Raw genomic sequence first — 14973 nt, 5'->3', positions numbered from 1 at the left:
CAAGAGTAATTGAAACTATGGAAGGCAAAATCAATGATAAGGGGGACCTACTGCATGTGGTGCTGTTTTCCAGTTATGTGTGAACTTCAAAATATCATATACATGAAATAACCTTTAAATAATCAAACAGTTAGTAAAGAATACTCATTTGAAGTAAGAAATCTACATCTCAAAATGGTTACGCTCTCAGGCTTATGCCACACCTTCTCAGACTCCTACTTTCTTCTTCAGTAAAATGGACTTAATTCCATCAGTAAAATCTACACTTAAAGGGTACTTCATGAAGATTAAGTGAGATCTTGTATGCAAAAGAACCTTATAAAGAATGAAATTATGGCATTTGCCGGTGAATAGGTGGAACTGGAGATTATCATGCTAAGTGAAATAAGTGAATCCCCAAAACCAAAAGCCAAATATTCTCTCTGATATGCAAATGCTAACACACAATAAGGGGTGAGGGAGGGAAGAATAAAAGTTCACTGGATTAGACAAAGGGGAATGAAGGGAAGGGAGAGGGGATGGAAATAGGAAAGACAGTAGAATGCATCAGACATAATTTTCCTGTGTTCATATATGAGTACATGCCTAGTGTAACTCCACATCATGTACAACCACAAGAATGGGAAGTTATACTCCATGTACGAATGATATGTCAAAATACATTCTACTGCCCTGTATAACTAAAAACAAAACATAAACTTTTTTTAAAAAGGACCTTGTAAGGTGTAAAACTGTGAAATTAGGACACTTCACATTTATAAAGTGCTTTATAATTTTCAAAGCACCTTTTCACACACTATTTCTGATTCATTAATAAAACACTTCATTTCCCTAATCATTCTGAATAAATAAAATTTTGTCATTTTATCATTTGGGCTATTAGCATAAAAATCACATTCTTAGCTAACTATTAGTAAACTATTTAGATCATTCAGTTTTATTTATGGAAAAGCTAGAGATTGTGGGGAAAATCAAGTTTAAAGCTATTGTGAAGAATGCCAAAGTCTCACTTTTGGGGTAGTCACTTGTCTGTGCTTTAATAACATAGGCACAGAAAGGAAATATTCTAGACACCAAGAGGAGCCGCTCTATAAAGTCAGAAGTGAGAAGAATAATTGATAGATTCCACACAGACTTCTGCACAAAATCTGCTTTACTGGAAATAACTATTAAAACTTGACCTACTGCTTACTTGTATTTTCTTTTAAAGGCCAGTCAGTCACACTTCTGAATATGCTCACCTGTCGCTATATTTAAGCAGCTAGAAAGGCAAATCATTTAGATTACAGACAAAAAAAGCTTGTTTATCGAACTACCTGAATTAGACTACTTCAATAGACTACCTTTGTGAAGCCCATACAATTATTTAAAAAAAATTTTTTTTTTAATTGGGAGATGTTTCACAAAAACTCAGATTTTCAGCTTTATTTAGAAAGCAAACAACAACAAAAAAATAAAACTCTGGCACAGTGTTAGCAACCATCAGTTGGAACTCTGGGTTTTCCATTCCCTACTCTCTAATACCTGTGACCCTTTACTGGAACTTGTAAGCATCTGAGTGTACATCCTTGCACAAAATAAAATTTATTTCCCAAAGTTGGTTAACCGACTATAAAAATTACCATCTTGTCCATCTTTAAGTTCATGGTGTTCTATTTCATTGTCATCTGATCCATCTCCAAACTCCTTTTCGTATCGTGCTTCCATCTCCCGCAGTTCCTTTTCCAAATCAGCCACGGTCATCCAGCTCTGTTCTCTGTACTGTTCTGCCAGTCTAGATCCACAGAGCACAGTCTTACTTAACTCTGACGAGCATATCTCTACATGGTTTTTATTTATTTCTTAGGCTTAAAAATCTATCCCCTAGAGACTTCCTTCCTCCCAAGCCCCAATGCTTACAAATCTAACTCTGGCAAAGTCACTGTAACCTGTCACCTAGCTGGTTTTAATTGCTCTATTTGATACTGGGTTTTGAAACATATCTTTTACAGCACAGAAAAAATCCTCAGACCACTTTAAGTCCTGAGTGTCAAATAAAATACTAAAATCGAAAAGATGATAAGTGGAGTAGGTAGAATTTTTAGTAAGTGAATGATTTATAAAAGAACACTACAATGTTCTGGTCACAAAATGCTTACAGTTTACTCTTAACAACAAAATTTTAAAGAAACTAAAATGAACTGAATATCTCAGAGTACCAACAGAAAGACATAGTGGTTAGTTAAAAGCAAGGCACTGAAGTAAACTTTTTAGATCTGATTCCTGGCTCTGTGATTTACTAGGTATGTGACCTTGGGTTTTCTGTCTCATTTCTTCACAAGAATGAAGAGGATAAAAACAAGTTTCTACACAGAATTGTGGCAGGAAAGCAAACAGAACAGGGCCTTACACAGAGTAAGAATTCAATTAACAAAGGGCCTCTAAAGAAAAACATCCAATTCAAAATGAAAATGTTTACATAGTGATTACATTCCACCTAATGTCAGGATTAAATCACAATGATGACTGAACATGACACGAGAACCCCAAATCTGGTACCTACTGATGCTCTTTGATCCCACCAAAACTGAGAAAGGAGCCAGTCACATACTTTGCCTGCTTTAGTTTCTGCTGCCGCCTCATCTCCTCGGCCTTCCTCGCCTTCTCAGCGTTTTGTTCCTCTACAAGCTTTCGATGTGCCTGCACTCTTTTATCTCTTTTCCGAATGAAAGCTACCAGCTGCCGTACAAGCTCATTCTTCTCTTTCCTTGCTTTGTCTCGAATCTTTTTGTTTTCTTTTTCCATGGCTCGTTTTTCCCAGCGGTTTGAAGCTTGCCGGGTATCATATTCTTCCTTCCAAGCAAAATTCTTTTGAGTGCAGAAACTCTGCCAGTAAGCGTAGAAAGGGTGGACTACCTAGTGACAATAAAATTAGGTAAAATTCTGTTTTTCACTTGATTTTTTTGAAAAACAGTAATTATTAATGAAGCAAAACATCTCACTTTCTTTTTTCATATATATACAAAACATTCCCACTAATCAATGTGCAGTCCTTTTAAGGCTTTAAACCACTCTTCGACAGATTCAGTGAAAAAAGGAAAACAATCTTACTGGCCAAAGAAAAGGACTGTGGTCCAGTTACAGAAAAAACAAAGAAGGTAGCTACAGGAGAACTGCACGTTTCTTCAGAAGGACAGAGGGTACGAGAGGTCATGACATAGGACTAGGACTCATTTCTTTACAAATCAGACAATGGGAAAAAGACAGTGATAAAAGATAAATATAAAATGCAATGTACTTGTCTTTTACCGTATCATAGTCACTCTGGGAGTCTCCAAAAGTTGGGAAATCCTCAACATCCTCCTCTAACACAGATTCCAGTTCTTCCTTTGCAATCATTTCAAAAACACTACGATACACTGTGTAAAAGCCCTTAAAAATCAGAAACAAAAATACTTAATATTTCTGTTGTCTATTCACAAAGCAATATTTTTAAATGTGAGATGAAAAACTTTCAACATTGAAAATTTATAGAACTCAGTTCTGGTCAGTACAAGTACATTTAGTATCAATTGGAGTTTTTATGTACTAAAGGCTTAAATATGCGGGCAAAGGTATTTTCAGGATTCAAAATGAACATTGCTTCATTTTCTATTACAGAATATTTTTAAGTATTCTCTTTGTATCTGAGTCTTACTTAATTGCTTGTTAAGAAATTAAGATGTTCACTTATCTTACCTTTTCATCGTCTCCATATCCAGAATAACAAGTAACAGTGAAATAGTGAAGCAAATCTAAGCTGTCATCCTGATATTCTCCATCCAGCCCTCCTTTAAGTAAGGCCTCTCTATGATTATCATACCTTAAAAAAAAAAGAAAAGCACTTTTGGTGAAAACCAAATAAATAAGAATTCAAAAGGACTCCTAACTACAAATCAACCAAAATATCAGTGTACATTTCAATGTGTCCAATGCACAACCAATTTTAAGGAAATATTAACATGAAAAGACTTATGTCTTTTTAAAAACTGTACCTGTACCTCCCTAACCTTATAAAATATTAGCCCATATGAATAGGGGAATTTAAAAAGCCAGTAAAGGTAGAAAAGTAGATTCATTTCCATAGGAAAGAAACAGTAAAAATAAGACAGTATTGGACACAATTTGGTCCATAAATGAATTTGAGAATTTGCCAAATTGCAAAAGAATAGGAAGACTCTTCTTATGTTTATATAAACTTAATCTAGGAGCTTTACATACACACATGATTACTTCTCATAATGACTCTGTAAAGGTAGTTACTATCCCATTAATACAATGGGAAGGGCTGGGGTTGTGACTCAGTGGTAGGGCATTTGCCTTGCATGTGAGGGGCACTGGGTTTGATCTTTAGCACCACATAAATACATAAAATAAAGACATAAAAAAATACAATGGGAAACATTAAATACTTATTGTCCATGATCATAAAGCCCACAAACAGTATCATCAGAATTCAAAACTAGGTCTCCTGCACTAGCAAAACCAGGTTCCTGGCTACTACATGGTACTGCCTCCAGGTAATAAGAGAGTTATCAGGCAGAAGTTTTACATAAAAAGACATGGAAGTCCATGGGACAAGAAAACAACCTAAATTCTAGAGAAGAGACTTTAGATAAGAGAAATTCAGGGAGGAATCTGAAAGTTCCAAGAGGAGAGCAGAATTTCTAAGGCCAGATCTCCAAATTCTTCAGGCAGAGAAAAGTTTAGGAAACTCTGATTTTCTTATAAAAGACAAATTTTTAAGAATTTTCTTTACAGCCTCTCTTGGACAGCAAGCTGTGTTGTATAATGCTCAACATGCAGACTGCATAACAGCACCAAACACCACCTTCTCTTTGTAACAGAAGGATCTTCCATGTCTGTGTCAGGGTTTAAAACTTATTCCTTTGAAGCAAAAAATTAATCAAGAATCTGAAAATTCAGAACTTCAAACACAAAAACTTTTATTTGGAAATGAAATTAAATTATCAGGCCATCTTTGGTAAAAATATCTGTTATAAATATAGAAGCTTAACAAATTTCTTCACATATTCTATGTGCAATTCTTGTATTTAAACACTCTGGCTTTTGTTTGTTTGAAACAAGTCTCACTATATTGCCCAGGCTGACCTTGAATGAGGAATTCTCCTGCCTCAGTCTCCCAAGTAGCTGGGATTACAGGTACACACCACTACACCCAGATCCTACCTGATTTAAGGACAGGTCAATCTTTTTCCTGTTGGATATCAGTGAATTTGTCATACATCAAAAGGACCAAGTAATAAGAAATCACTTGAAGTATCAAAATTAAAATTATATAAAATCGCCAAACTTTGTTTAACCACCTATTAAACCAGATAGTAGCAAGAAGTATCTCCAAGTTTCCTTCCTACCAAAATACTGCATTTTATATAATAAATAAGTCAAGATGCTTCAGAACACACTGAAACCATCTAGTGTATTACTTTTTTAAAAAAACAACAAACCTACATGGATGATTCCTTCCAAAAAAAAAAATGAGGTTAGGAAAGACAAGGCAATGCTCACCATGCTCTTTCCTGAGGGTCACTCAACACATCATATGCTGCTTGGATTAATTTAAATTGTTCAGCTGCTTCTGCGGCATTATCCAGATTTTTATCTGTTAAAATAAAGTCACAAAATTCCATCACTAAAAAAGTAGAGGACAGACAGGGAGATACCTTTCACTGCAAAGGCCATAAACAGATGAAGAATGTACAAAATAAAGAAAAAAAAAAAACTAAAGAAAACAGAGATCTAGGATGATAGCTAGTAATCAGAAATCTGTCACAAGTGTTCATAAGCTTTGGTGTTATCAATGAATCTTCAACCTGGAATCCACAAACGGAAAACCCCAAGTAGTACACATTTTATTTCCAGAATGAGAAAAAAAAAAATACCAAATCAGTTATAGAAAGATTGTTATTTACCTAATATCTAGTACTATATTACATTTAGTGTTCATATTAAGTTTTTCTTTTTTGTCAATATGTACCCAAATAGACCTCATAATATACAGATACTAATTTTCCTCCTTAACTGTGGAATTCTGATAGCATCTTTGTTTCAGGTGGTAGCTGGCACTCTGTGATCTCCTCCAGGCACTCACATCCTGCTCTGTCTATTCCCTCCCTCATTAGCAGCGTTGGTCTCTGTGACCAACAGCAGGAGCAGGAGTAATAATACATCTTGTGTATGATGAGGTTATGAAAGACCTCAGCTTCCATCTTGGGCTCTCACTCTCTCTGGGCATAGCTAACTGCCATAGCTGAGGAACCAGGCAGCCTATGGAGAAGCTCATGGGGTGAAAACTGGAGGCTCTCAGAGCTGCAGGCAGCAGGGAACTGAGGCCCACCAACAACCACATGCATGAGCATGGAAGTGAATTGATTCTCTCAGTGTTGACACAACCTCATCAAAAGCCCCAAGCAAAAATTACCCAAACAAGTCATCCCCAATTCTGAGAGTCTATATAATGGGAATCTATATAATGATTAGCTGTCTGCTGTTTTTGTTTTCTGTCGTTTTTAACTCTAAGGCTTTGTTAATTTGTTTTGTAAGAACAGAAAACTCATACATTTGAAAGTAAAGTATTTTAAGCATACTGAAGTTCTTTAAGCTATAACTTCTAAGAGGTTAGGTAGAAGACATGATGATGGAAATATATTCCCTATAAATACTATTTCTATCACTGGCTCTCAAAGGCATCCTATTCTACCACCTTTTTTCAGATCTCAGCACAATGATTCCCAGTTGTTCAGGTGGCCTTCTGCTCAACACCTAACACTGACAATACTTATCAAGTGTGGCAATTTGCCATGGCTGTTTTCCCTAAGATGCTTTAATACAAAAAGCTTTAGATATTTTAGAATCATGATCCTTTAGAAGTGAAAAATGTCTTACATAAAGTAAAAATAATCTCCATCTTTGGAATCTCTCTGTATATGAGAAGTAACACAATCCAAATCTAATAAGTGCTAGACAAGTGCTGAGTTTTTTTTGTTGTTGTTGTTGTTTTACACACTGCATTTTCATTCCTCATGCACAAATGGGGTACATTGTTTCGTTTCTATGATTGTACAAGATATAGATTCATACCATTCATGTAATCATACATGTAATGATGTCTGTCTCATTCCACCATTTTTCATACTCCCCTCCCTCTCATTTCCTTCTACATAATCTAAAGTTCCTACATTCTTCTCTCACCGCCCCACCCCCATTATATATCATCATCCACTTATCAGGGAAAACATTCGGCCTTTGGTTTTTTGGAATTGGCTTATTTCACTTAGCATGATATTCTCCAATTCCATCCATTTATCTGCAAATGCTATAATATTATTCTTCTTTATGGCTGAATATTTCATTGTATATATACCACAGTTCCTTTATCCATTCATCTGCTGAAGGGCATCTAGATTGGTTCCATAATCTAGCTATTGGAATTGAAGCTGCTATAAACATTGATGTGGCTGTGTTACTGTAGTATGCTAATTTTAAGTCCTTTGGGTATGAACCTAGGAGTGGGATAAACTGGGTCAAAAGTTGGGTCCATTCCAAGTTTTCTGAGGATCCTCCACACTGCTTTCCAGAGTGACTGCACCGATTTGCAACTCCACCAGTAATGTACAAGTGTGCCTATTTCTCCACATCCATGCCAACATCTATTATTGTTTGTGTTCTTGATAATAGTCATTCTAATTGGAGTAAGATGAAATCTTAGAGTTGTTTTACTTTGCATTTCTCTAATTACTAGAGATGTTGAACACTTTTTCACATATGTATTAATCACCTGTATGTCTTCTTCTGTAAAGTGTCTGTCCAGTTCCTTGGCCCATTTATGAAAAGAGAGACCACAGAGTGGGAGAAAATCTTTTCCACATGTACTTCAGATAGAGCACGTATCCCCAAAATTTATAAAGAACTTACAAAACTTTACACCAAAAATACAAAGAACCCAATCAATAAACGGGTCAAGAGCTGAGTTTTAGACACCCAATACCTCATCTCCGTGCTCACCTTTTCTCTGCACTGGGTACTCCCATTTCTTATGGCAATCAGAATCCCCCATTTCCAAGACAGTCCAAGACAGGCATAGATAATCAATGAACCACTTGCTTCCGAAACACTACACTTGTAAATACTATAACCAATTACATTAACTCCTAAGCAGCAGCATACTGTCATACAGAATTAATGGTTAACAAAGGTTCACATGTTTTTCCCTTACTGACAAGTCAATTACTAACTGTATAATCAGTTACTTTTGTAAATTCAAATATAGGATTTAATCTATCCTGTGACAGACACTATGTTAGATCATCCAATACCCTCTCCCACTTTTCTCTTGCAATCTCTACTGGGGCAGGAGGTTGAGGGGGTTGGGTATACTAAGATACTTGCTTATCCAACCTCCCTGTCTGGTAGGAATGGCCATGTGACAAGGTTCTGACCAATGCAATGAAAGCAAAAGTCTATTTTCTTCCTCCTTCCTCTTTCATATTGTCTTACATGTGAATGTGATAGCTGAAACTTCAGCAGCTATCTTGAGATCAGAAGGGGAAAGTCACCAGATTTGCTGTGACTCTGAACATGAAATTACCAAGCTCATGAAATAATATCTGTTGGCACCTATCTCCAAGACTTCTTGTGGGAGGAAAATAAACTGGTTAGGCTTTCTGCTATTACCAATGAATACTAGCAATTATATCTTGTTGTGACCCTTTTGCAATCAGGTTCTAGGTAGAATAGACACATGGACCCTGCTGCAATTATTTGGGATTTGACTATCACTCTGTAACCGATGTTATAAGTTGCCTACTAAATATCTATTCTCTTCTTCCTAACAAAACCTAAATTTTGTTCACGGTGGCAATATACCCAGTTAAAAAATTTCAAACTTTTATTTGTGGTTATTAGGTGGCAAATTTTAGTCAATCAGATGTAAACACAAGTCTACTAAGTGAAGATTTCCAGGAAAGATATTGTTCCCTTGATGAAAAGGACCTGGGTGGTACTCACAGTGTGCCCTTAACCCAGCAGTTGTGTCCTACCCAAAGCCAAGGTATAATACATACAGGTGAAGACATACTCAACATGACGATGCGGCAAAGACTGCTGGCTAATTCCAGTGTTTACTCTCTCCTTCCAGTTAACAACTAAATCCTGATTTTATGGTAGATACGTGGCCCCAGAAATAAAGACTCCCATTTCTCAGCCTCCCTTCAAGCGTGGGTATAAACAGGTAACTAAGCTCTGGTCAATAAAATGGTTTTTAAGATGAATCCTTAAAAGGCAACTAATTCTCAATATCAGCAGGGTGGGTACAGAGATGAAGTGAGTTTAGCAATGTTACAGATTCTCTTCAACTCTCTGATCTGCTCTTTACTCGTATTATTCAGATTCCAAAACAAATTAAAATCATTCCAAGTTAAAAAAAAAAAAGGCAATTAGCGAACACTCCTGTCCTTCCTTTATCCTTTCCTGCTCCATTGTCCATTCTGCTGCCTGCTATCTTGAGCTACTACCTTGGACGATGGGTGAATACCCCCTCTGAGAGTTCCTGGGCAGAAAGTCTAAGGGTTTCATGGTTGAAAACAGCTACCCCAGGTCTCAACTGACTATCTCTGCGCCTCTACATGAGAAAACAATTCACTTCTGTCTTTGAGGCTTTACTGCTTAAACTTGATACAAGGAGTGAAACCCGAGCATGAGGACAATGGAGCAGGGCTCTGATGGACTCATCAAGGAGCTGGAGCTATCAGGACAGGCCTCCTCCGGATTTCTTGTCAAGTAACAACTTTCTGGATTAGTCACTGTAGTCAGCTTCCTATCACAGGCTGTTGGGCACAATTCTGATACCCCTTTTTAAGGTAAGAGTCCAGCTATAAAGAGTTAATGTTCTATGTCTTCATCAAATCATTAAAAACATGTTCAAAAGGAAAAGAATGAGGACAAGGTTCAGCAATGTTCTGGCATTTTCCAATATTCACTTCAATATTCATTAAGCATACCTCAAGTAGGATTCCACTTATAACCAGAGCATCACTGATCTAACCAGCCTATACTTCTTTTCTGGCATCCTAGGAAAAATGGGAGAAACTTTAAGTCTGAAAATTTTTTTATCAGATTAAAAATAAAAAAGAAAAGTCCAAATTAAATGACCTAAAAAAAGGTCAGCAAATGAATCTTCCTAAATACAACAAAAACAGGTATCTGTAAGGGAGGGAGAAAGGTGTCTTCTTTCCTTTTTACCAGTATTGTACCTTGTCCTCTTTTGTTCCATTCCCTTCTTCCCTCCCCTGAAGAAGTCGAGAGGAAGTTAAAGCTTTAAACGCCAAAACCCATGAATGTACCATCTAAAAATAGGTTCTACTATCTTACTAGAGTCATTTTCTTAAGTAATTTTTTTCAATCTGTCATATGGCTTTCTATTTCACTTACATGTACTTGAATTAGTTGACTATATTAAACTAAAATCTAATCTAAGTGTAATAAGGTAAATAAACAATAGAAAAGGCAAGTTTACTTTTCTCCACATGTAAAAGTCACATGTACTACAAATTCAGTCACTGGAGTTTAAGTCATTCATTCTCACAATATTTTTTCTTTTCACACATTCATTCTTCTGCTCCCTCCTAAACTTTTTTACAGTGCCTTCTGGAAGATTTCCCGGGTAGTGCCTTTAAAGCCCTGGCCGTGGCTCCCTGAAAATACTCTACAGGCCTCTTGGTTCCTCTTGCCACCAAGCTCCCACAGCAGGCATCCACTAGTCACTCATCCTTTACTCGCCCACAGGTAAGAAGCAGCATTCCTTTGAGATTCAGACCATTTGGCCATACCATTCTCTTCTCTTCCTCACTGTTCACTTGTCTTCCTGATTCAATGAAAAATTTGGCTCAGAGATCCCACATCAGTTTGATGATTTCCATTTCCTGACCTCCTGGCCTACTTACCTCTGGTCTTGCCCCACCCAACAATTACTCCCAACAGCAGCTTGAGAGAAACTTGAAAACACCTGAATCTATCATTCCCCTACTTCTAAGTCCTTGATGGCTTCAGGTCCCAATGCCCTCAGGCTGAAGTCCTACTCCAGTTTACCAAAACCTTCAAGACCAGCCCTGCTTACCTGGCCATGCTCACCTTCTCCTCACATTTTCTCCTGTTTCCCTCCACCCATTAGCCCACTTTAGGCCTCCACCCAAGGTCACTTCTTCAGGGATGCATTTCCTGAATGGCTCTCTCCAGCTCTTCCACACCCATACTCACCTAGTCCAGGGTGAGTACATGGACTCATAAACACCTTATATTTGTCATCCTACAGTCCTCCTCTCACCACACTGAAAATGCCCATTTTCCTACCTGTGTCTCCCACAGAATGAAAATGCCACCAGGAAGAGGTCTTTACCACACTGTTCACAATAGCTCAGGGACTAGTCATTGGATGAATTACTGAAAGCCTGCCTTCACAAGGACGACTCTCACTGGGCAGAACTATTGACCCTACTGGAAATTATTCTCAGCTCCTCCATAATTTCTTTCCTTCTCTTTTTTTAATACCATTAAAAACAGACAACCTTTCTATATCAGGGACACATTATACTCTGAAGCAAAGCTTAACCCCAGAAATATCTAACACAATGCTCTGTACATAGAACAAAATTAAACATCTGAGTAACAGACTTAAAATGTGTTTCGGTGGGAAAATAGGGTTATACAGCATTTATGCTTCAAGATACTTAGGATGCCATGAAGTATGATTATTCAGAGAAGATATTTGCATTCAGTTAGTTCCTGACAGGTTTGATTTCAAAGCTGATATTTTAGTTAACATTTGCATACTTATGCCTTTCTTCCTCACACTGATTTTCAATTACTCACCAAATCCGGTAACTTTTCCTTTGTACCATCTGAACTCTTCCCCTTGCCCTAGCCCTAAGCATGGCTTGGGTCCTCCTTACTTGTCCATGATGAACGTTCCCTGACTGTCATTGCCCTATCCAAGTCACTCAGTGCCTTCCTAGTACCCTAGCAGGACATCTTTGTGAAATGGGTAATCATAATTATCTGTTATTCTGCCAATACATTTCTACTATTTTTACACTATTTTTGGATTTATTAATTTTGTGTCTTATTTCCTGCTTATGATGAACAATTAGTTCACTTATTTCTGCCCTTCCAATATATGTATACTTTTAGTTTCTCTCTTGGTAATTACTATTAATTGAGTAACATGCTTGCTGCATCAACTACAGACATTCCCTTTTGACTCTGCTCCTTACCTTTTCTTCAACTCTTTTACCCATCTCTATTTTTCAGTCTTTCTATAAACACTGCCTTTGCTAAATCCACCCCTGGAACATCTTTTTCCCACCACCAAAGTTTTTCCCACACTGTTAGTTCATTTTTCCACATTCTATTCCTCCAGGATTCAATCCAAGCTTCTCTGACAAGGGAAAACCTCAGCATCTCTCAGTGCACAGTAATAACTCCCTCCTTGAATTCCTGAGCATTTACTGTTTTTTTTTATTAAGTATATAGTGCTACTTTCTTTGCACTTGTAGTTAACTCTTTATGTGTGTGAGGAATATTTTCCTAACAAGAATGTGAAATTCCTGGGCTGTGGCTGTAGCTCAGTAGTAGAGCACTTGCCTAGCATGTGTGAGGCACTGGGTTCAATCCTCAGCACCGCATAAAAATAAATTAATAAAAATATTGTGTCCATCTACAAAAAAAAATGTGAAATTCCTGCCTTGCCATTTCATAATCTACATGTTATATACCGCAGTGACTTGCATATATTGAAGATTTTGTGTTTACTAATTAATGGTTAAGATAAAAGCCTCTTGGGCTGCGGTTGTGACTCTGGCTGAGCACTTGTCTAGCACATACAAGGCATTGGGTTCAGTTCTCAGCACTGCATATACCTAAATAAATAAATAAAATAAAGGCCCACTGCCAACTTTATATATATATGTGTGTATATATATATACACACATATATATATACACACACACACACACATATATATATCTTTTATATATATAAAAGATAAAAACCTCTTATTAAAAACCTCAAAAAGCTGAGATTCAACTACTCTTTAGCTGCCCACTCTGGAAGATCAGATTACTTCATAGTCACCCAGGCCTGGTACGAACAAACGAAACGTCCAAAGGAAGCGCACGTCAAAATGAACATACAAACTTCATTACGGAGACACCTGATCAGAACTCCTCATTTGAAGACAAATGTCTAAAGAGAAGTACAAGGTGTGTTGACGCATGCCCTTCTGAGAGACCCCGCGGGCTCCCTCGGCTTAACTTGGGTAGGAGCTAAGCGACTGGCGGTCCACAGCGGAGTCGGGGCAGCCGCGGAGGGGACGCGGGCAGGCTGGGCCAGCAGGACCAGCGCGTCAGAGGCGAGCCCCGGGCCGACTCCTGCCTCGGCAGGTGAAGTCGCCGGAGCGTGGTCTTCCCCATCAGGGGCACTGCGGGAAGGAGGGGCGTCCACCGCGGGGTGGGCAGACTGCGCGCGGCCACCGGGCCCGGCAGCGGGTAGGTGGCGGCTGGCCGGCCTCCCGGAGTCAGGCGGGACAGGGTGAGAAAGGTCGCCTGGGCTTTTCCCAGCGCCGCAGCGGTTGCGGGGCGGTCACCTACCCGGGTGCCATTTCAGGGCCAGCTTCCGATAGGCCTTCTTGAGCTCCTCCTCGCTGGCGTCGCGCCGCACCCCCAGCGCCTCGTAGTGACACTTCATGGCCGGGCCGGGCAGGGGGTTGTGGCCGGGGCCCGGGACGGGGCCGGGGCCGGGACCCGGGCCCGGACCGGAGCGGCGGCGGCGCTGGCTGTCCTCTCCTCCAGCAGGAGCCCGGCGCCCGCAGCCGGCCAGCCAGCAAGCGTGGCGGCGGCGGCGGCGGCAGCGGCGCGGGGCGGCGGAGGCGCGCGGCGGCGGTAGGCGACGCGGGCTGCGGCACGCGGGCGCGCGGAGGGGGCGGCGCCGGCGGCCGCGGCTCCGCATGGGCGGGGGCTGGTCTCTATTCCGGGAAGAGGCGCGGAGAGGGAGGCGGGGCTTCGAAGGGGGGCCGAGGGAGTGAGAGGCGGGGCCTCCGGGCGGTGGGCGGGGCCACAGCAGGTGTCATTGTGAGCGGCACAGACCGCGGTCAGTGTGAGTGGCACCGATTGGGCCGCCCATCTGAGGGCTAAAGCGAGAGGGGGCAGTGTTAGTATGGGAAGGATTCTCAAAAATATCTTGGGGCTCAGATTATTTTTCAACTAAGCCCTTTTTAATAGATAAGACAAATGGGACTCCAAGTAATCAAGTAGATGGCTCAAGCCTCCTCCTCTATATAATGGCAGCATTCGTTGGATTTAACACTAAAATTTTAATCTTTTCACTTCTTGGCAGCTGCCACTTGGCAAAACCTACGCTATTGCTCACCTTGACCAATATACATCAGAAATGACAGTAAATAAGATGTATAAATCAGCTTACCAAACAATTTAAGAAGGAAAAAACAACACATTTAAAGCTTTACTACCAATGTAGATGAAATTATGCTGCTCTATCCATCCATTACTCTTTAATCCTGTCTGGCTTCATCCTACTTGCCAAGATTAATTAAGAAAGCAATTACTGGATAGCTTTTAACCAGCAGGTTTTGGTTTATCTAACTAGCTGAATTGCTCTGCATTAATTGATGGAAGATTTGTAAAACTATTACAATTTAATAGTTTGAGGGGGAAACATGGGCCCTTTCCCCTCCTCTGAATAGATTTGGCCCGGGTGGTGGGGGACAGTTCTTTTTACTCCAACTATATCTGGCTTTATATACTAACTCTGCATGTCACTTGCTTTTTTCCTTCTGATAAAAATCTTTTTTTTCCCCCAGTAACAATGTTTAGAAATATAAAGACAATGACCCTGAATATAAGTTCAGTCTAAAGAAATTAATA

The 14973-nt window shown here is 39.4% G+C and overlaps 1 protein-coding gene across 3 annotated transcripts in view; it reads right to left on the bottom strand.

The window, feature by feature from the left end:
* Positions 1-14003, bottom strand: part of Dnajc21 (DnaJ heat shock protein family (Hsp40) member C21) — a 36143-nt gene extending 22140 nt beyond the window's left edge. For 2 of the 3 annotated variants that reach the window (XR_007109186.1, XM_047556653.1), the window contains exons 1-6: positions 13681-14002; positions 5548-5641; positions 3718-3841; positions 3289-3411; positions 2591-2895; positions 1623-1774 (exon numbers count right to left, since the gene is read on the bottom strand). Coding sequence is in view for 2 of the 3 variants with exons in the window: in XM_047556653.1 (XP_047412609.1) it covers positions 1623-1774; positions 2591-2895; positions 3289-3411; positions 3718-3841; positions 5548-5641; positions 13681-13777 (895 nt within the window). In the remaining variant the exon portion in view is untranslated. Of the gene's footprint in view, positions 1-1622; positions 1775-2590; positions 2896-3288; positions 3412-3717; positions 3842-5547; positions 5642-13680 lie in introns of all 3 variants that reach the window. The other variant, XM_047556654.1, reaches the window with a different exon arrangement.
* Positions 14004-14973: the final 970 nt, after the last annotated feature.

Source organism: Sciurus carolinensis, chromosome 6 (genome assembly GCF_902686445.1).
Source record: "Sciurus carolinensis chromosome 6, mSciCar1.2, whole genome shotgun sequence".
In the NCBI taxonomy this organism is placed as follows: Eukaryota; Metazoa; Chordata; class Mammalia; order Rodentia; family Sciuridae; genus Sciurus; species Sciurus carolinensis.
This window is presented reverse-complemented; position numbering and strand designations above follow the sequence as displayed.